Here is a 21944-nt window from a genome sequence, read left to right on the forward strand (position 1 = left end):
GAACCCGTTCGTTAGTCGAGGACTCCCTTTACCCCGCAGACTCTTTTCAATCTTCCGGAAGACGAAACATTTCCCGGAATCGGAAGAGGTCATCCGATTTAGGAAGATACCACAAAAAAACAAAGACTAAGCCCACCCCTTCTATTCTAGATTTGAAGCTTTCGTGACTGCAAGGATTCATACTCTTAGCTCTTTCGGTAAAGTCACGTAGGTAAAAAGATGAAATTAAAATTAATAAAAAATAAAACACAAGCTTCCGTCTTCACGTAAAACTGTCACAGCAAAAAATCTGTATCAGAGAGAAGTACCTTCTAACCCCACCCCCCTCCCCGGTGACGTCACGAAGAAGTGGGCGGGGTAACCGGGGTGGGGGCGGGGCGTACGCTCCTTATAAGGGCAGCGAACAGGAAGTGGGGCGGAAGTAGTCGTCACCGTTAAAGTCGAAGGCGGCGGCGGCGGCGGCGCCTGAGGCCCCGCGCTGGAGGATTTAAAATTTAGTTTTTTTTCAAAAAAAATGTCTCTAAAATGTTCATTGTTTCCACTCTCATCGATCCCGCAAGATATCTGACGACGACGACTACGACAACAACAACGGTACCGTCTGATTGTTTACACATTCACCCAGCGCCTCTTGTTGTTGTTGTGCTCGCTCTCGGTCGGTTTGTGTTATACGCTTAATAAATTAATAAGTAGATGTATTTGTGTTAACTCTTGTGTAGTGGTAACAGTGTGATAGGCGCAACAACCAGCACTACAACAAACAACAACAGCAACAGCAACTAGCATCAACAGATGCCTTTCGTTAGCGCGAGTCGCCAGCAACTACCGCAGAGATGTACTGTACACTTCCTCTCGCCAACACCACCAACAACACCACCACCACAACCACCACCACCACAACCACCACCATCACAACCACCACCAACACAACCACCATGACCACTACAACACCACCACCAACCACCAACACAACCACCACCAACACAACCACCACCACTACAACCAACACAAACACCACCAACAACAACAACAATCGCCATTCGCCACTAAGTGGCGGTGACGTCACCACGATGCTTGTGCCAGGCCAAGTGCACCTTGAGGCCACGTGAAGTGTCGAAAGCCCGCTGGCAGGAGGTCACGGGGCAGACCCAGGTGCCACTGGTCGACTGACCGAGATGACCGAGATGACTGGCTGATGCACCACCTGTGCCCCCTACTGTGCCAACTTGCTGTGCTTTAGCCACCCGGCGCTCCGCTCGTTGTTGTGAGCGTCCACCAACACAACCACCAACACAACCACCAACAACACAACCACCAACACAACCACCACCAACACAACCACCAACAAAACCACAACCACCACCACCAACACAACCACCAACACAACCACCAACACAACCACCACCAACACAACCACCAACACAACCACCACCAACACAACCACCAACACCACCACCACCAACACCACCACCACCACCAACCACACACCCACCAAAACCACCAACACAACCACCAACACCAACACAACCACCAACACCAACACAACCACCAACACCAACACAACCACCAACACCAACACAACCACCAACACCAACACAACCACCAACACCAACACAACCACCAACACCAACACAACCACCAACACCAACACAACCACCAACACCAACACAACCACCAACACCAACACATCCACCAACACCAACACAACCACCAACACCAACACAACCACCAACACCAACACAACCACCAACACCAACACAACCACCAACACAACCACCAACACCAACACAACCACCACCACCAACACAACCACCACCACCAACACAACCACCACCACCAACACAACCACCACCACCAACACAACCACCACCACCAACACAACCACCACCACCAACACAACCACCACCACCAACACAACCACCACCACCAACACAACCACCAACACCAACACAACCACCAACACCAACACAACCACCAACACAACCACCAACACCAACACAACCACCAACACCAACACAACCACCAACACCAACACAACCACCAACACATCCACCAACACCAACACAACCACCAACACCAACACAACCACCACCACCAACACAACCACCACCACCAACACAACCACCAACACAACCACCACCACCAACAACCACACCACCAACACAACCACCACACAACCACCAACACCAACACAACCACCAACACCAACACAACCACCAACACAAACACCAACACAAACACCAACACAACCACCAACACCAACACAACCACCAACACCAACACATCCACCAACACCAACACAACCACCAACACCACCACCAACACATCCACCAACACCAACACAACCACCAACACCAACACAACCACCAACACCAACACCAACACAACCACCAACACCAACACAACCACCAACACAACCACCAACACCAACACAACCACCAACACAACCACCAACACAACCACCAACACCAACACAACCACCACAACCACCAACACAACCACCACCACCAACGCAACCACCAGGACCACTACAACCACCACCATCACAACCACCACCACCAACACAACCACCACCATCAACACAACCACCACAACCACTCGCGACATGACCACTACAACCACCACCAACACAACCACCACCAACACAACCACCATGACCACTACAACCACCACCAACACAACCACCACCAACCACTCACGACATGATCACTACAATCACCATCAACTACCACAGACACAACCACCACCAACACAACCACTCGCGACATCAACAACAACAACCAACACAACCACCAACACAACCACCACCAACACAACCACCACCAACACAACCACCAACACTACAACCACCACCAACACAACCACCACCAAGCACTCACGACATGACCACTACAACCACCACCAACACAGCTGCCACCAACCAATCGACGTAACCACTACAACCACTACAACCACCACCAACTACCAGAGACATTGACACAACCACCACCAACTACCACTCTTCCTCCGTCACCAACACAACCACCAAGACCACTAACACCACCACTACCGCCTCCATAACCACCACAAAGGACCACTTACGACGCTACCACTACTACTACAACTACTACGTACGGCGCCAAATAAGTTGTACATACACCACTGTCTCAAATACCGCTTCTACCCAACACCACATCGATATCCTCCAGCCACCACTGACACCACCATCACCATTATATTTCACCACCAGTGTCAATATCACCGTTAACACCACCATCACTGTCACCACCACCATCACTTTATCTCACCACCACCATCAATATCACCATTGACACCACAACCACTATATCCCTCCACCATTATCAGTATCACCATTATCACCACCACCTTCACCACCTAACAACCACCATCACCACCACTCACAGAACACCTACCCGACCCCCTTCGTCTTCCTCCAAGGTATGAGCCGCCCTTCGTCAGCCGGGGGCGGCAAAAGCGGCGGTGGAGGAAACAAGCAGAGCCAGGCCACGACGTCGTCGGGTCTTGCACCATGCGGCAGCGGCGGCAGCAGCAGCAGCGGCAGCAGCAGCGCCGGCAACTCCACCTCGTCCCCTCTTCACTCGGGCTCGCAACAGCAGCAGCAGCAACAGCAGCAGCAGCAGCTTCAGGGGCAGCAGCATCAACAACAACAACATCATCAGCAGCAGCAGCAGCAAGGGCACGAGCTGACGGCGCTCTTCGAATGCCCCGTGTGCTTTGACTATGTCCTGCCGCCGATCTTGCAGTGCCAGTCGGGCCACCTGGTGTGCAACTCGTGCAGGCAGAAGCTCTCCTGCTGCCCAACATGCCGGGGACCGCTGTCGCCCAGCATCCGCAACCTGGCCATGGAGAAGGTGGCCTCAACAGTGGCGTTTCCCTGCAAGGTAGGTGTGGTGGTGACGGTGGGTTGGTGGTGGTGGTGATGATCGTGGTGGTTGGTGGAGAGACTTGGTTTCTGAAAATGGAATGCATGTTGTATGGTGGGGATGGTGCCCTTCACGGTGGCCTTTTCCTTACAAGGTAGGTGTACGGATGACGGTAGGTTGGTGGTGGTGGTGATGGTCGTGGTGGTTGGTGGAGAGACTTGGTTTTTTAAATTGGAATGCATGTTGTATGGTGGTGATGGTGGCCTTCACGATGGCGTTTCCCTGCAAGGTCGGTGTGGTGGTGACGGTGTGGTGGTGGTGGTGGTGATGATCGTGGTGGTTGGTGGAGAGAATTGGTTTTGGAAATTGGAATGCATGTTGTATAGTGGTGATGGTGGCCTTCACAGTGGCGTTTCCCTGCAAGGTCGGTGTGGTGGTGACGGTGGGTTGGTGGTGGTGATGGTCGTGGTGGTTTCTGGAGAGACTTGGTTTTTGAAATTGGAATGCATGTTGTATGGTGGTGATGGTGGTGTTTCCCTGTAAGGTAGGTGTGGTGGTGACGGTGGGTTGGTGGTGGTGGTGATGGTCGTGGTGGTTGGTGGAGAGACTTGGTTTCTGAAATTGGAATGCATATTGTATGGTGGTGATGTAAATTGAGGTGTCGTGGTGGTGGTGAGGGTCGTGGTGGCGTTTCTCTGCAAGGTGGTGGTGATCGTGGTGGTTGTTAGTGGTTGTTGGTGGTGGCTGGTCTGTGATAAATCTAGAATCACTTTTGAGAAAAGATTATAATGCTGGTTGCTGTGTGGAGAGACTTGGTGTTGTTGGTGGAACACATTGGAGGGTGGTGATGCAAGGTGACGTGTCACCGTGGTGATGGTTGTTGGTGGTGATCGGTTGGTGATGAATCGAGAACCACTTTGGAGAGCGGATCATAATAGCGGTTGCTTTGTGGAGAGACGCGGTGTTGATAGTGGAACACATTGGATGATAGTGATGCAAGGTGAATTGTTACCGTGGTGGTTGTGGTGGTGATGATGGCTGATAAAAATTGAGAACTGCTTTTGAAAGTGGATCATCTCGCGGTGGTTGTTCTGTACGTACAGTTGAACTTCTTTCGCGCCGTACGTAGCCAACCGTGCGAATCGGAGAGACTTGGTTTTGATATTGCAACGGATATTGGTTTTGATGGTGATGTAAGGTGGCTGGGCCGTGGATAGATTGGGCCCTTTCAGGGGGATGTTGTGATAGTACTTTGGTGGACGAGGTTGGTGATGGAGGTGTTGGTGAAGGGTGGATAAAATTAGGTACCGCTCTGTGTGTTAGTTTGCTGGTTGGGCTGTGGGGTGATTGCTCTCGCTCACGTGATTGTCAAAATTAACTCAATCGGAATCAAATTATTTACACTGGAGGAATCCGATGAGCTTATACATCTCTTTCTCACAAATGTCTAATGGGGGCACGCATTGGTGGAGGGGGTGGGGTGGCACGTGCCCCCTCCAATGATCTGGATCATAGGGGTTTATTAGTAATACATTCGACATTTTGCTGACCCCCGCTGCCACTGCTGTAGCATATTACTATGTGCCAGGGACTCTATGAGATGATCGGACAATAGTCTGAGTCTATACTTGGCAATAAGTAACGGCAAAGCTGGTTATAAGTGACTCACAGAATTGTGCGCAGTTGCGTATACAGCACACGACTTCCCTGAAGGTATTCACCTTCAGCGAGCGCGATGCCGATCACACAACGCGGTTCGAATTCGACCCTCGATCGATGGCTGCGCCATCGCCGCACACGCGTCGAATAAAAAGCAAGGGACAAGTCGTTACCTACTAACAACTCCTTACTTACTAACAACTCCTCTATCATTTTTCATTGCTGGAGGGGTTGCCCCCCCCTACCTGAAAGTCCTGGCTCTGACATTGGGGGCATGGGGCAGAACGTTGCAATAACAAACAATACAGTAAACACAACACAGTCAGTAGTCGTGCAAAAGGAGCTCTAGCCCGTCAGATTCCTCCCATTATAAAGAAATATTCTGAACTTTTCAAACATGCCACAAGTGGGCCCCCAATGGTGGTTACCTTTGGCGGCAGCAGTGGGTGGCGGTAGTGGTGGTTGTTGGTTTTTTGGCGAGACTTAAAATTTAGTTTCACTTTTGAGAGCGAGTCAGCGGGTCATGCCACAGAGCCGTGAGCAGACTGGGTCTTGCCAGCAGAATGTGACGACAGTGTAAGGTGTGGAGCCTGCTTGGCGTTTGTAGATTTTAAAAAGGGGAGTACCACTTTGTGAGTCGTTGATTTGTATTTGGCTTGTGGGGTGTACTTGCATCTATCATGAGAATATGACGATGATGTTTGTATGCTGAATTTATTTCGTACCCTACGAGGGTGCAGTGGTAAAGAGGTTGGTGTTTGTGTTTTTGTTCTGGGGTGGAAACAATGGGGACCACATTGTGGGAAGCTGACTGGCTGGGTGGTTGTGTAGTGAAGGGGGCCTTAGAACGACCCGTGGAAGCGATTATCGCAGAGCTCCTCCTGAGATCGCCCTTACGGCGGGGATAAAAAAAACTTTGCACCAGAGGTCGCAACCGGGTACCCGATACCCGTACCCTACCTGATACCCGGTTACCCTGTACCCGGCCAGGTACGGGGGGTACACGTTTGCGACCCTGGTGCGGCTGGGTATGGGATAGGCCGTGAGTCACTGGTGAGTCACCGTTTGTCACTCATTTCGGGTAGGGAACGGGTACCCATTTGCGACCCTGGTGCGGCCAGGTACAGGTAAGGAATCAAAACCCATTTGCGACCTCTGCTTTGCACCCACTCCGCCACGGAGAGCAACGCTCCGTCGAATGACCATCGAACCGACTGTTCTAAAATCTCGGAGCTGGAATTACGCAACCGAAGTGCAGAGCCACGTTTATTTTCCCAGATTAGTTATAGATTTTTTATTATCGTGTGCGGTCATTGGCGCGACCCAGCTGAGACCAATAACAGAAGGCAGATGAGACCTGGACGTGAACCCAGGTTTCGTCTGACCCCTCGAGCTGTCCCAGAGTACGCTCGCCAGAACCCCATCAGGGAGCTTTTCAAGGCGGTGCGAGTGGAATGGTGGTGGGGACGTGGAGATTCCTGCTCCGTGCAATTATCGCCTCCTTGGATGTCCAATCAACGCAGACCATTTTCACAGTTTGTTGACCTCCGAACCCCTTAGAACGTTAAGCGAAAGAGCGAAACGGCCGTCACAACACAGACGGGGGATGTTGGTGGTGGTGGTGGTGGTGGGGGGCATTTGCGTTGTTGGTTTTTGCGGTGTGCTATGAACCCAGCTGACCCCGAGTTCGATCCCAGGTGCTGGCAATCATTAGGGGGCAGACCTGGAGTCTGCTGCATGCTTCAACTACACCCATCGAGGGCCTCAAGAGCTTTAACATCGATCACAAGTCATGGGAAAGCCTTGACTCAGGATTCGTCCGACCTGGTGACATTCTCATCTGGGACGGCGCAGCCTCCCCTCTGAAACCAGCCGTGCTGAAGAGACGACAGTGCAAGAGTCCGTATCAGCAGGCTTGCTACCGTCGTATCGTTCCCGGCAGCAGCGCCTTTGTTTATTTTTTAAAGACGTCGTTACTCACCGCGGAGAACCGTAGCGACACGACCGCCGCCGCCACCCTACGGCAGCTGGCGCCAACATCTGTTCCTCACGACCTCCCTGCGTGTGGCGAGATGTTAACTATATTTCGATTTCAAGCTTTCGTGACTGCAGGGATTCATCTTCTTGGTTCTTTCGGTAAAGTCGCGTTACGTGACTTTACCGAAAGAACCAAGAAGATCTACACTATGGGGACCTCATTTGCCAGTAAAAATATGATAATTGGTTCTTTACCCTTCTATCTGGCAACAAAACTGACACCTTTTTGCAAGGAGTCATGTTTGCATAGACCGCAATACCTGCAGTCATAAATACAAACAAAAGACATAACTCTGATAATGTGCACTGTCCTTGAAGTTGCGCCTTTTGGCGTCATCTGGTCCAACCCATATGAGACTAGGCTCGAAGGAAAGCTGTCTCGGGTGTGGACCAATCAACTTCAAGGACAGTGCACATTATCAGAGTTATGTCTTTTGTTTGTATTTATGACTGCAGGTATTGCGGTCTATGCAAACATGACTCCTTGCAAAAAGGTGTCAGTTTTGTTGCCAGATAGAAGGGTAAAGAACCAATTATCAACCAAGAAGATGTTAACTATACTCTTAGGTTTTTTCGGTAAAGTCACGTAGGTAAAAATATAACATTAAAATTAATAAAAGTAAAATAAAAAATCACGACGTTTTTTGGAGGCAACACAAGCTTCTGTCTTCAGGTGGAACCGTCACGGCACAATTGCTGTATCAAGTACAGCAAGCTTGTGTTGCCTCCGAAACGTCGTGATTTTTTTTATTTAACTTTCATTAATTAATTTTTTTACCTACGTGACTTTACTGAAAAAACCTAAGAGTGAATCCTTGCAGTCACGAAAGCTTCAAATCGAGATGTTAACTCCCTTGTCTGGTGTACAGGAGGTCATGGGTTCGATGCTGGCCCTTGACGATGCCTGCTGGAAATTTGGAGTTTGCGTGTCTCTCTCTCATCATCATCATCACCACGGTGGCGAGATGAGCTATGATGGCGATGAGCTGAGCTATGATGCAGCTCTTTTCTTTAACAAGCTAAGCTGGCCGTCACAAAACAATAGCCTCGACGAAGTGGGCCTATCGTCATCGTCGTCGCGTGGAAATTTATTATCGGCAAATGATGGAATTTCGGAGCCATCCGGTGGCTTTGTGGGCATCTGTGGCCAGGAGGAGCCTCGCTTGGGCGAGAGAGAGAGGGGAGGGCGACGCCGCCTCCTCCTGCCAACGCCGTGGCAGGCGGTGGGCACGGCCGTGCCGGTTGGCGCCAACCAAATGTGTCGTTAAACCCGCCACCACCACCCGTGACGCGGCCAATCGGTAAGCGTTTGTCACGCGAACCAAACGTGCCGATTCCTTACTAGTTCAGCGCACCGGTTGTATGTTGGAGAGTAAACCCACAAGATTTACAATTCGTAAGAGGTTTTTTTTGGGTTAGATCGCGTAAATATTAATGTGTCTTCGAACCCGCCACCACCACCCGTGACGCCGCCAATCGGTAAGCGTTTGTCACGTGAACCAAACGTGCCAATTAAACACGTGGGCTTTCGCGACCAATATGACCCATGAGAGATTGTTTTCGGGGTGAGATGGAGTAAAAATTCCTTACCAAACTACAGCGCACGGTGCGTGCGGTTTCGCGGGAAGTGTCGAAACCCACGACAGCGTTTACAGTTCGAGCACCGTAGACGTTTTCGCCCGGCGGTGACTACAGCGCGCATCGTCGAGCAGACAGTCGCCGAGTCTGTGGAGAAATCCTTCAGCCCTGCGTCGCTCTTAAACAGACGGCGGGGTGGTGGTGATGGTGCTGAGGGGCATGAATGTGACGGTGTCATCATTCGCGAGGCGATCCGGGCGCGCAGGCCAAAGTGGGGGGGGGGTGGTGCGCGCGTGTGCATTCCTCGTCGCCCAGCGCCGTTTCTCTGATGACGATGCCCCTACAGTCGGAGAGGGCAAAGTGGTACTTTCATTTTTAACGACGACTCCGCCACCGCTCCCCCCGGAAGGGATGATTGGCCGAGCCGACGTCAGATTAACACGTAGGCTTTCACGACCAAAGTCATCCATAATACAGGTTTTTTTTGGGTTCGATCGCGTAAATATTTACGCGATCTAACCAAACTCGCGTGTGTGTATAGGGGTAGCGGTGTAGCGGTTAGCGCGCTGCGCTATGAACCTGGCGACCCGGGTTCGATTCCCGCTCACGGCTAACACCAGTGACGCTTATCTGAACCCGTCCTGGGCCTCCCCTAGGTCGACTCAGCCTGAAATGAGTACTTTGTGCGGTGTGTAAATATCGCCACTGGGGAGATAAAGGCAGTCGGGCGTGGTGCTGGCCACCCACCCCCTCGTGTACCGTTCCGGCCTTCATAGGTGCTCGCTAACAGCAGTTGCCCATACAGTCTGTTAAGGCTACACGGGGGATCTTTTATGGGAGCGCGGCCTCTGTGGAGGAGGCTCGTGAAGGATGCTACTGGGCAGTTGGAGGCAGTCGCCCTCCAACAACAACGGAGGGCGGAGGAGCGACGCTCACAACAACGAGCGGAGCGCCGGGTGTCTAAAGCACAGCAAGTTGGCACAGTAGGAGGCACAGGTGGTGCATCAGCCAGTCATCTTAATCATCTCAGTCAATCGACCCGTGGGACCTGGGTCTGCCCCGTGACCTCCTGCCAGCGGGCGTTCGACACTTCACGTGGCCTCAAGGTGCACATGGCCTGGCACAAGCGTCGTGGTGACGTCACCGCCACTTAGTGGCGAATGGCGGTTGTTGTTGTATGGGAGCGGTAGTGTAGTGGTTAGCCGCTACGAACCTGGCGACTCCAGTTCAATTCCCACTCACGGCCACCAACACCAGAGTCACTGGCTGAGCCAGTGGTGGGGGGGGGGGGGGTGGCACGTGCCCCTCCAATGATCCAATCTAAATCCCTAATTTGGATCGTATCATTTGGGTTTATTAGTAATAAATCGGCATTTTGCGACCCCCCCCCCCCCACTACCACTGTGTAGCATATTATCACATTCCAGGGACTCTATGAGATGATAGGACAATAGTCTGAGTCCATAATTGGTAACGGCAAAGCAGTTATAAGTGACTCACAGAATTGTGCGCAGTTGCGTATACAGCCACACGACTTCCCTGAAGGCATTCACCTTCAGCGAGTGCGATGCCGATCACACAACACGGTTCGAATTCGACCCTCGATCGATGGCTGCGCCATCGCCGCACACGCGTCGAATAAAAATCCAGTGACAAGTCGTTACTTACTAACAACTCCTATTACACTGGTCAACAAAAAAACATTTTTTCTGGCCTGGACTTTTGCAGCTGTTCTAGACTAATTTCAGGGTGCCGATTCCAAATCTGATCTCAGATTTGCTCTATCACATCTCATTTTTATGCTATCAGCATACCCCACTTTCATTGATTTTACCCGAAATTAACTCTGTCACTTATGATTGCAAGTTGTTGCGAGTCAGTGACTGCTTTCGTGTTAAATATGGTGCTGTATTTTTAGGATAGTGTTTTTATAATATAATTTTATGTAGATATCCACATTTATTTAATATTTTTTTCTCTGCAGTTTTTATTGAAAATGCGATATTTGATGTCTCAAAAACCTGATGTGATAGACAAAAACTGATGCCAGATTTGGAATCAGCACCCCAAAATTACCTTAAAACCGTTGGGATACCTTATGCCAGAAAAAGTGTTTTGACCAGTGTAATTTTTCATTGCTGGAGGGGTTTCTCCCCCTTCCTGCAAATCCTGGCTCCGCCATTGACCAGAGGTGACGGTTATCTGAACCGGTCCTGGGCCTCCCATAAGAATGACGCTGGCCACCCCCCTCGTGCGCTATGCTCGCCTTCATAGCTGCTGCTCGCTAACAGCACTTGCCTCAACAGCCTGTTATGCCTGTATGGGGGATCTTTGTGTTTGGTGTGTGGATCAGGTGCGCAGCGGTTAACGCTACGCTGCGCTACGAACCCGGGGACCCGAGTTCGATTCCCTCTCACGGCCACCAACACCAGTGATGATTGTTCTGAACCGGTCCTGGGCCTCCCCTAGGTCGACTCGGCCTCATGACTTTCTGGTATGGTGTGCCACAGTGCCCGGGCCTCCGCAGGTGCTACTCGTTAACAGCACTTGCCCCAACAGTCTGTTAAGGCTATACCGAGTGGCGGGCGGGGGGGTTGGTACCTTTATATATACATATAAAAAGGTGTCTCGATAATTGGACCGCTGTTAAGACATGCCCGTTGCGTTCACCGCAGTCTCTTGGGTTCGATAAAGAAATGATAATAATAGGTGCACACTGTACCTCCCTGTAGGGAACACCACCACCTGGCCTCTGGACCCCCCCCCCCCCACTGAGTGCGTATCTTCAGCGAGCATCCGCATCACTTCATCACTCCGCTGCTGGATGACTCTCGCCCTGCCCCACCCCCAGGCCCGCGTCTTGCCGTGCGGGCCGCTTGATCGTACCTCACCGCGCCGTGGTCGGCGCACGTTTGGTGGGGGGCGGGGGGCGGCAGAGGTCGCAAACGGGTTTTGATTCCTTACCTGTACCCGGCAACATGGCCTTCATCACAAGAGGTCGCAATCAGGTACCCGATACCCGTACCCGGCCGGGTACGGGTACCCGTTCCCTACCCGTACCCTACCCGAAATGAGTGACAAACAGTTACTCACTGGTGGCTCACGGCCTACCCGTACCCGTACCCGGCCGCACCAGGGTCGCAAACCGGTACCCATACCCGTACCCGGCCGGGTACGGGTAGCCGGGTATCGGGTACCCGATTGCGACCTCTGCCTCTCGGCGTCGCCAGTCCAGGCAGCGTCTCCGACCCAGGCGCGTTTCGTCTCCTGGGCCGCCCAGAAACTTGTGTGGCATTTCATTATTTTTTTTAACGCTGTAAAGTGACCACGCCTCCTTCCAGACCGCTGCGGGATAACGAATCTCAACGGGAGCGAGCGGCGGGCGTGATTGGACGGCGGTTGCGTAGGACCCACGCGTGCACGGAGCGCGATGCGGCGGGCATGGCCACAGTCGAATCCTTTGCTTGCATTCGTCGTCCCGACGTTGGTACTATCGGTCGGTAATTTGAACGTGTAACGCGCCGCCGCACGCCGTTCGCTCCACACTCTATCAAAGAGAGGGAGGAGAGGGAGAGAGAGAGTGAGAGAGCGGACGACCCAGATAGAGGTGCACGGCAGGAGGAATCGCAGATGAGCAGGAAGACGCCAGCAGCAGCAGCAGCAGTCGCAGGGTGAGCTGGCCCACGCGCTTCCATCGGCTGTCCGAGCTTTGTGAGTCCTCTATGTAGTAAGATGTTTTTTTTTAGCGAGCTAATGAGCGGCAGCAGCAGCAGCCACAGGGTGAGCTGGCCCCCGCGCTTCCATCGGCTGTCCGAGTTTTGTGAGTCCTCTATATAGTGAGATGTTTTTTTAGCCAGCTAATGAGTGGCAGCAGCAGTAGTCACGTGGTAAGCTGGCCCCCACGCGCTTCCATCGGCTGTCCGAGTTTTGTGAGTCCTCTATATAGCGAGATGGTTTTTTAGCCAGCTAATGAGCGGCAGCAGCAGTCACAGGGTGAGCTGACCCACGCGCTTCCATCGGCTGTCCGAGCTCTGCGAGTCCTCTATATAGTAAGATGGTTTTTTAGCCAGCTAATGAGCGGCAGCAGCAGCAGTCGCGGGGTGAGCTGGCCCACGCTCTTCCATCGGTTGTCCGAGCTTTGTGAGTCCTCTATATAGTAAGGTGGTTTTTTATCCAGTGAATGAGTGGCAGCAGCAGCAGTCACGGGGTGAGCTGGCCCCACGCGCTTCCATCGGCTGTCCGAGCTTTGCGAGTCCTCTATATAGTAAGATGGTCTTTTATCCAGTGAATGAGCGGCAGCAGCAGCAGTCACAGGGTGAGCTGGCCCCACGCGCTTCCATCGGCTGTCCGAGCTCTGTGAGTCCTCTATATAGTAAGATGTTTTTTTTAGCGAGCTAATGAGCGGCAGCAGCATTCACTCGGTGAGCTGGCCCCCGCGCTTCCATCGGCTGTCCGAGTTTTGTGAGTCCTCTATATAGTGAGATGTTTTTTAGCCAGCTAATGAGTGGCAGCAGCAGTAGTCACGTGGTGAGCTGGCCCACGCGCTTCCATCGGCTGTCCGAGCTCTGTGAGTCCTCTATATAGTAAGATGGTTTTTTGCCAGCTAACGAGCGGCGGCGGCGGCAGCAGCAGCCACGCGGTGAGCTGCTGCTGCCGTGCTTCCATCAGTTTTCTCAAAGCTCTGTGGGTCCTCTATATAGTAAGATGGTTTTGCTTTTGCGAACTAATGAGCAGCTTATTAACGTGTGAGGGGGGGGGGGTGGCGGGAGGCAACACTCGACCCTGTGCGGACGGAACGGATGGAGTCGCACGTCTTCCATACCGCCTACTCCTCCATTGAGCACCGAGAGCAGTGGTGGAACTTCCACGTTGCTATGGCGCGTTGGGGGGTGTGGCGGTGAATACCTCCGCAGGACATCCACTCTTGACTCATCGCACAAAGTGGTAACTCTGTTTGTTGATCCAATTGGGGTGGGGATGGTATTGCCGAGTAGATCGATCGCCCCCCCCCCCTACCACCAACCCCCCTGGCCAGTTTTCACGGACGTCCTCTGGGCACGTGCGGCAAAGAGCTTCGTGGATCGCCGGATTTCCCCCCGTGTCGGTAAACACCGCGACGATTTGACCCCGGCGAACTTCCCACCGACCGCCGTTCCGCTCTCGCTCCCCCCCGCGGAGGAGCCGCCACCCCCCCCCCCCCCCCCGGGACGACGGCCGCGCGCGCCGCCCTGATTGGCCGCTCGCCAGGACGACGGCGGTGGCGGCGGCTGCGTTGCCCGGCTACGAACGGCAGCCGAGCGTCTCTACGCGGTGGAGAGGTTTTTTTTCTCTCTCCACCCCCGGGAGGGACCTCCTTTCCCCCCCCCCCCTCCCGAAGCAAGCGGTGGTGACGTTAGAGGATGGGGGGGGGGAGGAGAGAGCGTTCGACGCTTGTTGTGGACCGACCGCGGCGCGAATCCATCGGGACGCCCCTGTTATCGCTGCCGTCGCGTGTTTGGCGTGAAGCTCGTGCCGTCTGCTTTCCAGCGTGTTGCCCGCGGCTCTCCAACCCCCCCACCCCGCCCATTGGCTCGCCGTGTCTCCCCCTCGCCTCTCTCCCCCGTCTCCTCGCCTCTCGTCGTGTCCGCCCTCCCCCCCCCCACTGTCTCCCCACATCTCCTCCCACCGTGTCCCTACTGCCCACGTCTCACCACCGCGCGTGTCCCCCACCCCACCTCCGCCCGCCCCCTCCCTCCCTCCCCCCAGTACGCCCCGTCGGGCTGCGCGCTGGCGCTGCACCACTCGGAGAAGCCGGAGCACGAGGAGCAGTGCGAGTTCCGCCCCTACCCGTGCCCCTGCCCCGGCGCCTCCTGCAAGTGGCAGGGGCCCCTGGAGAGCGTCATGCCCCACCTGGCCACCTCGCACAAGTCCATCACCACGCTGCAGGTGGGCACAACACCGCCCTCTGTGTGCGTGCGTGCGCGTGTGTTGGGGAGCGGTAGTGTTAGCGCTACGCTGCGCTACGAACCTGGCCACCCGGGGTTCAATTCCTGCTCAAGGCCAACACCGGTGACGGTTATCTGAACCGGTCCCCTAGGTCGACTCTGCCTCAAATGAGTGCCTGGTGCGGTGCGTAAACATCGCCACTAGGGAGACAAAGGCGGCCAGGCGTGGTGTTGGCCACCCACTTCCTCGTGAACTGTTCCGGCCTTCATAGGTCCTCGCTAACAGCACTTGCCCCTACAGTCTGTTAAGGCTACACGGGGGATCTTTGTCTTTGTTGGCACAGTGGGGAGCGGTAGTGTAACAGTTCGCGACCCTATTTCGATTCCCGCTCTCGGTCAACACCGGTGACGGTTATCTGAATCGGTCCTGGGCCTCCCCTAGGTCGACTCGGCCTCAAATGAGTACCTCGTGCGGTGTGTAAACATCGCCACTAGGGAGACAAAGGCGGCCGGGCGTGGTGTTGGCCACCCACTTCCTCGTGAACTGTTCCGGCCTTCATAGGTGCTCGCTAACAGCACTTGCCCCTACAGTCTGTTAAGGCTACACAGGGGATCTTTGTCTTTGTGTGTGTACGAGCACAAAGACAAAGATACCCCCGTATAGCTGTTGGGGCAAATTGCTGTGACGACCGGCACGGCGCACACGAGCGGGGCGGGTGGCCAGCGCCACTCCCGGCCGCCTTTGTCTCCCCAGTAGGAACACGCACACGCCACGCACACGCCACGCACACGCCACGCACACGCGTGGACGCAAGGCGCTTTCCGAGGATGTCACGCGCACGTTGAGAAGCGTCGTTGCAGATCGCCGCGAGTGTGCGCAAAGTCGTTTCTATTTATTTTATTCTCTTTCTCTTTTTCCCCTCGCCCCCGGTGCTGTTCAGGGGGAAGACATCGTTTTCCTGGCGACGGACATCGACCTGCCCGGCGCGGTGGACTGGGTGATGATGCAGTCGTGCTTCGGACACCACTTCCTGCTGGTCCTGGAGAAGCAGGAGAGGTGACGAGTCCTCTGTCGGACTGCGACGGCGACCATGATGACAAAGACGATCGTCGTGACGACGACGATGACGACGATGACCATCATGACGATGACGACAATGACGACGATCACCATCATGACGAGAATGACGATGACCATCATGACGACTATGACCATCATGATGACGATGACCATCATGATGACGATGACGATGACCATCATGATGACGATGACGATGACCATCATGATGACGATGACGATGACCATCATGATGACGATGACGATGACCATCATGACGACTATGATGACGACAATGACCATCATGACGATGACGACGATGACCATCATGATGACGATGACCATCATGACGATGACGACGATAACGATGACCATCATGACGACGATAACGATGACCATCATGACGACTATGATGACGACAATGACCATCATGACGATGACGACGATGACCATCATGACAACGATGACCATCATGACGACGATGACCATCATGACGATGACGACGTCTTCCCCCACCTCATCTTGCCCCTCCTCACCCCACCCCCTACTCCTCCCAGGTACGAGGGCCACCAGCAGTTCTTCGCCGCGGTGCTCCTGGTGGGCTCGCGCAAGCAGGCCGAGGGCTTCGCCTACCGCCTGGAGCTCAACGGCAACCGGCGGCGGCTGAGCTGGGAGGCGGTGCCGCGCTCCATCCACGAGGGCGTCTCCTCCGCCATCCTCAACAGCGACTGCCTCGTCTTCGACGCAGCCGTGGCGCACCTCTTCGCCGACGGCGGCAACCTCGGCATCAACGTCACCATCTCCATGTGCTGACGTTGGGGGTGGTGGGGGAGGAGGAGGAGGGGAGTGGTGGTGGCGGTGGAGGTGGTTAAGGTGAGGAGCGGGGAAGGGTTGAGATTGGGGGTGTGGGGGAGACATTGAGAGTGGTGGAGGAGGTGGGAGATGGTCGTGGTGGATGCGGTGCAGGTCCGAGAGAGGTGGAGGACGATTGTGGTGGACTTGAGGACGGTGGAAAAGATTTTGGGCGCAAGATTGTGGCGCGATTGCTGGCCCTGCCGGGCACTCGATGGGTTCGCTCCGTGGTGGTTACGGGAGTTGCTCGTTCGTTGTACTCCAACGAAGTCCCCGAGGTCTTCGGGATTGCCTTCTTCTCAGTACTCGGATGGCAAGGAGATGTTAACTACCTCGCCTGGTGTACAGGAGGTCGTGGGATCGTACCCCGACCCTGACGCCTGCTGCTGTAGTTTTGGAGTTAGTGACTCTTTCTCATCATCACAGTGCCTAGGCGATGTTAACTACGTCACCTGGTATACAGGAGGTCGTGGGTTCGATCCAGACCCTGACGCCTGCCTGTTGTATATTTGGGTTTTTGCGTGTCTCTCTCTCATCATCATCACGGTGGCTAGGAGCTGTTAACTACCTCGCCTGGTCTACAGGAGGTCATGGGTTCCATCCCGACCCTGACGCCTGCTGCTGTATATTTGGAGTTTGTGTCTCTTTCTCTCTCATCATCATCACGGTGGCTAGGAGATGTTAACTACCTCGCCTGGTGTACAGGAGGTCGTAGGTTCGATCCAGACCCTGACGCCTGCTGCTGTACATTTGGAGTTTGCGTGTCTCTCGCTCATCATCATCACGGTGACTAGGAGATGTTAACTACCTCGCCTGGTATACAGGAGATCGTGGGTTCGATCCCGACCCTGACGCCTGCTGCTGTATATTTGGAGTTTGCGTGTCTCTCGCTCTCCCCGTGGTCGCGTGGATTTTTCTCCGGGGTCCTCCGGTTATTCTCATCGCATTTTAGAATCGACGTCACGTGTTTTAGATTCTTTGGCTGCTGCTATTAACTTCCACACGATGATGATGATGGTGCCAAGCCGCCACTTTGTTGAGCTATCATTTGTGGATGGCCACGATCGCTTCTCAAAAAGTGGGGCCTGACCTGGTAAAATAAAAAGTTTAGTTTAAAAAAATATATATATATATACTCCCTTTTACAATGTGAATGAATGAACTCCTACGTGAATATTGATGCTTTGTTATATTATTGTATCCGTTCCACAGGTGAGAGAAACTTGTAACGCCCGCCCGCCTGCTGCTCCGCGCGCGCGCTCGCTGTCAAACCGCGCCGCCAACTTGAAAGGAATATGAAGGGAAAAAGAAAAAACGATTTGAAGTCGAATCGGACGCTACGCCGACTGCTGGAGATTGTTTTTGACGAGGACGGCCGCGAGGAACGCCGTCCTGCTACGGCGTGAAGGAATAAAAACGTCGAATCGATTCGTCGTCTGCGGCTGCGGCGGCGGCGGCTGCTTCGTCAATTTACAGATCCTGTCGGCGGTAAACCGCGTGGCGGCGAATGAATTATAAAAAAGAAAATTCGGACGCCGCCAACTTTGAACTCGAATCTGTCCCGAGCGAGCGAAACGAGCTTGCGGGCAACTTGCGGACGGCGCAACTCGGCGACGCGATGGGAGGGGCACGCTCTCGGCCGGAGGCGCTCGCCCACCCCGCCAAGGCTGGCCAGTAACAGCAGCACACACTGGAGGACGATGGGAATGGACGATGGTGCACGCGTGTGCGTGCGTGCACGCTTGCCGGACTTCATAAGTGCCGCTCGCTAACGACACTTTGCCCACCCCCCCCCTACCCTACAGTCCGTTGAGGCTATCCCGGGAAGATCTGTGTCTTGTGTGTGTGCGCACGCTCGTGATATCTCCTTTTTAAGATTAAGCTTTTTTTTTCCGTCGCCACGCCCTCCCCCCCCCTCCTTCTTCCGTAACGTTTTATCCTTTTAATTGTCATTTTGTTTTCGTTACTTTTACGGACGCACGAAGGCAACGGACGCCAGCGAACGGTCGGCGTGCTTATTTGTGATTTGGCGTGAGAGGATGAAAGTAAAACAAAAAAATACAAACACAGGAGATGACCCCCGCGAAACCGGTCGTGAAGTGACTGTGGTCGTTGAGCGAGCGTCGGGAACGCACGTTTAAAGGCTCGTTTCGTTACGATAGCATCGAGATCAAACGCACTTCATAATATTTAAACGATGGATATTAACGCGTAAAGATACGACGTTAGAAGCACGTAATGTTACAAGAGACACGGTTAATCGATGCATTCATTCATATTCGCTGCACCTACAGCAGCCCGTCGTCGTTGACAGGGAGGAACCGGGTGGGTAAGTTAACGCCCGGCGCTCTTTAACACGGAGTAGACTTTCGCGACCAATACCATCCATAACACAGGTTTTTTTGGGTTGGATCGCGTAAATATATAAATGTGTTAAACCCGCCACCACCCGACACGGCCAATTAGTGAAGGTTTGTCTCGTAAACAGAACGTGCCAATTCGTCACCAGTACAGCATGCCGCTTGTGTGTTGGAGAGCCAAGCCACAACATTTACCACGACGTTTCGCCAGTAATTACAACTAGCTGCATCAGGCGGCGTGCTGTACTCGTAACGAATTGGCAGGTTCTGTTTACGTGACGAACCTTAAATTTCGATTTAAAGCTTTCGTGACTGCAGGGATTCATCTTCTTGGTTCTTTCGGTAAAGTCGCGTAGAAGGGAAATAATAAAGTAATAAAATAAAAGATAATAAAATAATTCTCACGACGTTTCGGCCACAACGCAAGCAGCCGTCCTCAGGTGGAGAACAGGTCTGTCGAGAAGACTCTGTCTATTATTTTATTAAGAAGGTGACAAACCTTACTAATTGGCCGTGTCGGGTGATGGTGGTTTGAACGACACAACATTTATATATTTACGCGATCTCACCCAAAAAACTGAACCTGTATTATGCACTGCGCTCTGCGTGAAGGCCCGTCAAGTTTGGCGATGAGTTGCGCTAACGAGCGGGGGGCGTGGGGGGGGGGGGCGTGCTCGTTTAGGGGGCTTCTGCGATTTCTTACAGCAGTCGACCCACGGGTGAATGAAATATTTAATTGGGTTGGGGGGGGGGGTCCTGCATTTATTATTCTATCAGATATACAAATGCCGGGCCCCCATTGCGAGCACACGCACTTACACACCGTCAACTTAGCCAATCCACTGCTGGATGACGGTGGGCCCTCCCGCGGGACTCGTTTGATTGTGGGTTGTTTGTACGCCACCGATTCTAACTATTTTGTTATTTTACCACCCAGAAGACGTCCCGGGTGTGTGCGCGCGTAATGTGTGTCCGTCGCGCGCGCGTGTGCGCGTCACGCTTGCACGTCGCGTATGTTGACTCAGCTGTGAGTAACCCAGCCGGAAATGGGTATCCGTTGTAATTTATATGATGCAACACGTTCCTTCCGAGTGGGCAGGTAGGAACTTGCTTGGAAAGCGCATTCGGGCGGCGCGTCACGTGGTGCTGAGCCCGCCCGAAGCGCTCTATGAAATACAAATCGAGGGCGTGGCTATGCACGACAGACAGACAGACAAATAATCCCTGGTGGGCAGTGTGGAACTGTTGTTCCTAGCTGTATTAACCTCGCTCTGGTCCTCACACCTCATTGACGACGCCACATTTATCCCTCCCCGGCTATTTAAGACCGAAGCAGGAGGAAGATTTCTCCACAACTCTGCGGCAGCAGTCGCAAACGGGTTTTGATTCCGTACCTGTACCCTTACCCGGCCGCACCAGGGTCGCAAACGGGTACCCGTACCCGGCCGTACCCGTACCCTACCCGTACCCGGCCGGGTACGGGTAGGGTACGGGTATCGGGTACCTGATTGCGACCTCTGGGATGAAGCCACGTTGCAGGCGCGGGTGGGTTGATTCTAGGAACTTGAATTGTGAAAAGAGACAAGACGTTCGGAAATGAGTGACAAACGGTTACTCACCAGTGACTCACGGCCTACCCGTACCCGTACCCAGCCGCACCAGGGTCGCAAACGGCTACCCGTATCCGGCCGGGTACGGGTAGCCGGGTATCGGGTAGGGTACGGGTATCGGGTACCCGGTTGCGACCTCTGCTCTGCGGCTGTCCGCCTGATGACGATGGTTGTCGTAATTACTCGCGACACGTCGCTATACTCGAATTGTAAATGCGGTGGGTTTTGGCTCTCAACACACAACCGGTGTGCTGAACTAGCAATGATTTGGCACGTTCAGTTTACGTGACAATCCTTGCTAATCGGCCGTGTCGGGTGGTGGCAGGTTTAACGACACGGTTATATGTACGTGATGCAACCCAACAAAAAAAAACCCTCTTGCAGTTAATTAGCAAGCGCGCAACGAGGATGGCGAGACCAAAACGCGCTGGTGCACGCTTCCCCGGAAACAACGAGCGGGTCATCACCGAGCTTAAATTTCGATTTAAAGCTTTCGTGACTGCAGGGATTCATCTTCTTGGTTCTTTCGGTAAAGTCACGTAGAAGGGAAGTAATAAAATAATAAAAATAAAACATAATAAAATAATTATCACGACGTTTCGGCCACAATGCAAGCAGCCAAGCATGGTGGTGCTCATTCAGACGCTGTCTTTCCGACAGACCTGTTCTTCTGAACACCACCAAGCTTGGCAGCGTATATTTAAGTATATATTTAGGTATATGCGCTGCCAAGCTTGGTGGTGCTCATTCAGACGCTGTCTTTCCGACAGACCTGTTCTTCACCTGAGGACGGCTGCTTGCGTTGTGGCCGAAACGTCGTGAGAATTATTTTATTATGTTTTATTTTTATTATTTTATTACTTCCCTTCTACGTGACTTTACCGAAAGAACCAAGAAGATGAATCTCCGAGCTTATTGACGCACGCCATTTCACCGCCATCGCCACCAACCACCGCCACCAACCACCACCAACCACCGCGGTC

The 21944-nt window shown here is 53.4% G+C and overlaps 1 protein-coding gene across 2 annotated transcripts; it reads left to right on the forward strand.

The window, feature by feature from the left end:
* Window positions 1-436: 436 nt before the first annotated feature.
* On the forward strand, window positions 437-21502 carry LOC133357273 (E3 ubiquitin-protein ligase SIAH1A-like). 2 transcript variants are annotated; one of them, XM_061575139.1, is made up of 7 exons: window positions 437-594; window positions 1084-1264; window positions 3439-3902; window positions 14904-15083; window positions 16024-16139; window positions 16697-17012; window positions 18204-21502. In XM_061575139.1, the coding sequence occupies exons 3-6, from the start codon at window positions 3441-3443 to the stop codon at window positions 16950-16952; spliced, it is 1014 nt and encodes a 337-aa protein (XP_061431123.1). In that variant the 5' UTR covers window positions 437-594; window positions 1084-1264; window positions 3439-3440; the 3' UTR covers window positions 16953-17012; window positions 18204-21502. The 2 variants fall into 2 exon arrangements, with proteins under 2 accessions (XP_061431123.1, XP_061431121.1); XM_061575137.1 differs by lacking the exon at window positions 1084-1264.
* The last annotated feature ends 442 nt before the right edge of the window (window positions 21503-21944 follow it).

This window comes from Lethenteron reissneri, chromosome 57, assembly GCF_015708825.2.
Source record: "Lethenteron reissneri isolate LAM-NWPU_2019-01 chromosome 57, ASM1570882v1, whole genome shotgun sequence".
Classification (NCBI taxonomy): Eukaryota; Metazoa; Chordata; class Hyperoartia; order Petromyzontiformes; family Petromyzontidae; genus Lethenteron; species Lethenteron reissneri.

Excerpts from the sequence above, each read along its gene's own strand:
- LOC133357273 (XM_061575139.1), top strand. The coding sequence starts at position 3,441 with ATGAGCCGCCCTTCGTCAGCCGGGGGCGGCAAAAGCGGCGGTGGAGGA. Across the intron at positions 3,903-14,903 it reads CAGTGGCGTTTCCCTGCAAG|TACGCCCCGTCGGGCTGCGC; the intron begins GTAGGTGTGGTG and ends CCCTCCCCCCAG. Across the intron at positions 15,084-16,023 it reads AGTCCATCACCACGCTGCAG|GGGGAAGACATCGTTTTCCT; the intron begins GTGGGCACAACA and ends GGTGCTGTTCAG.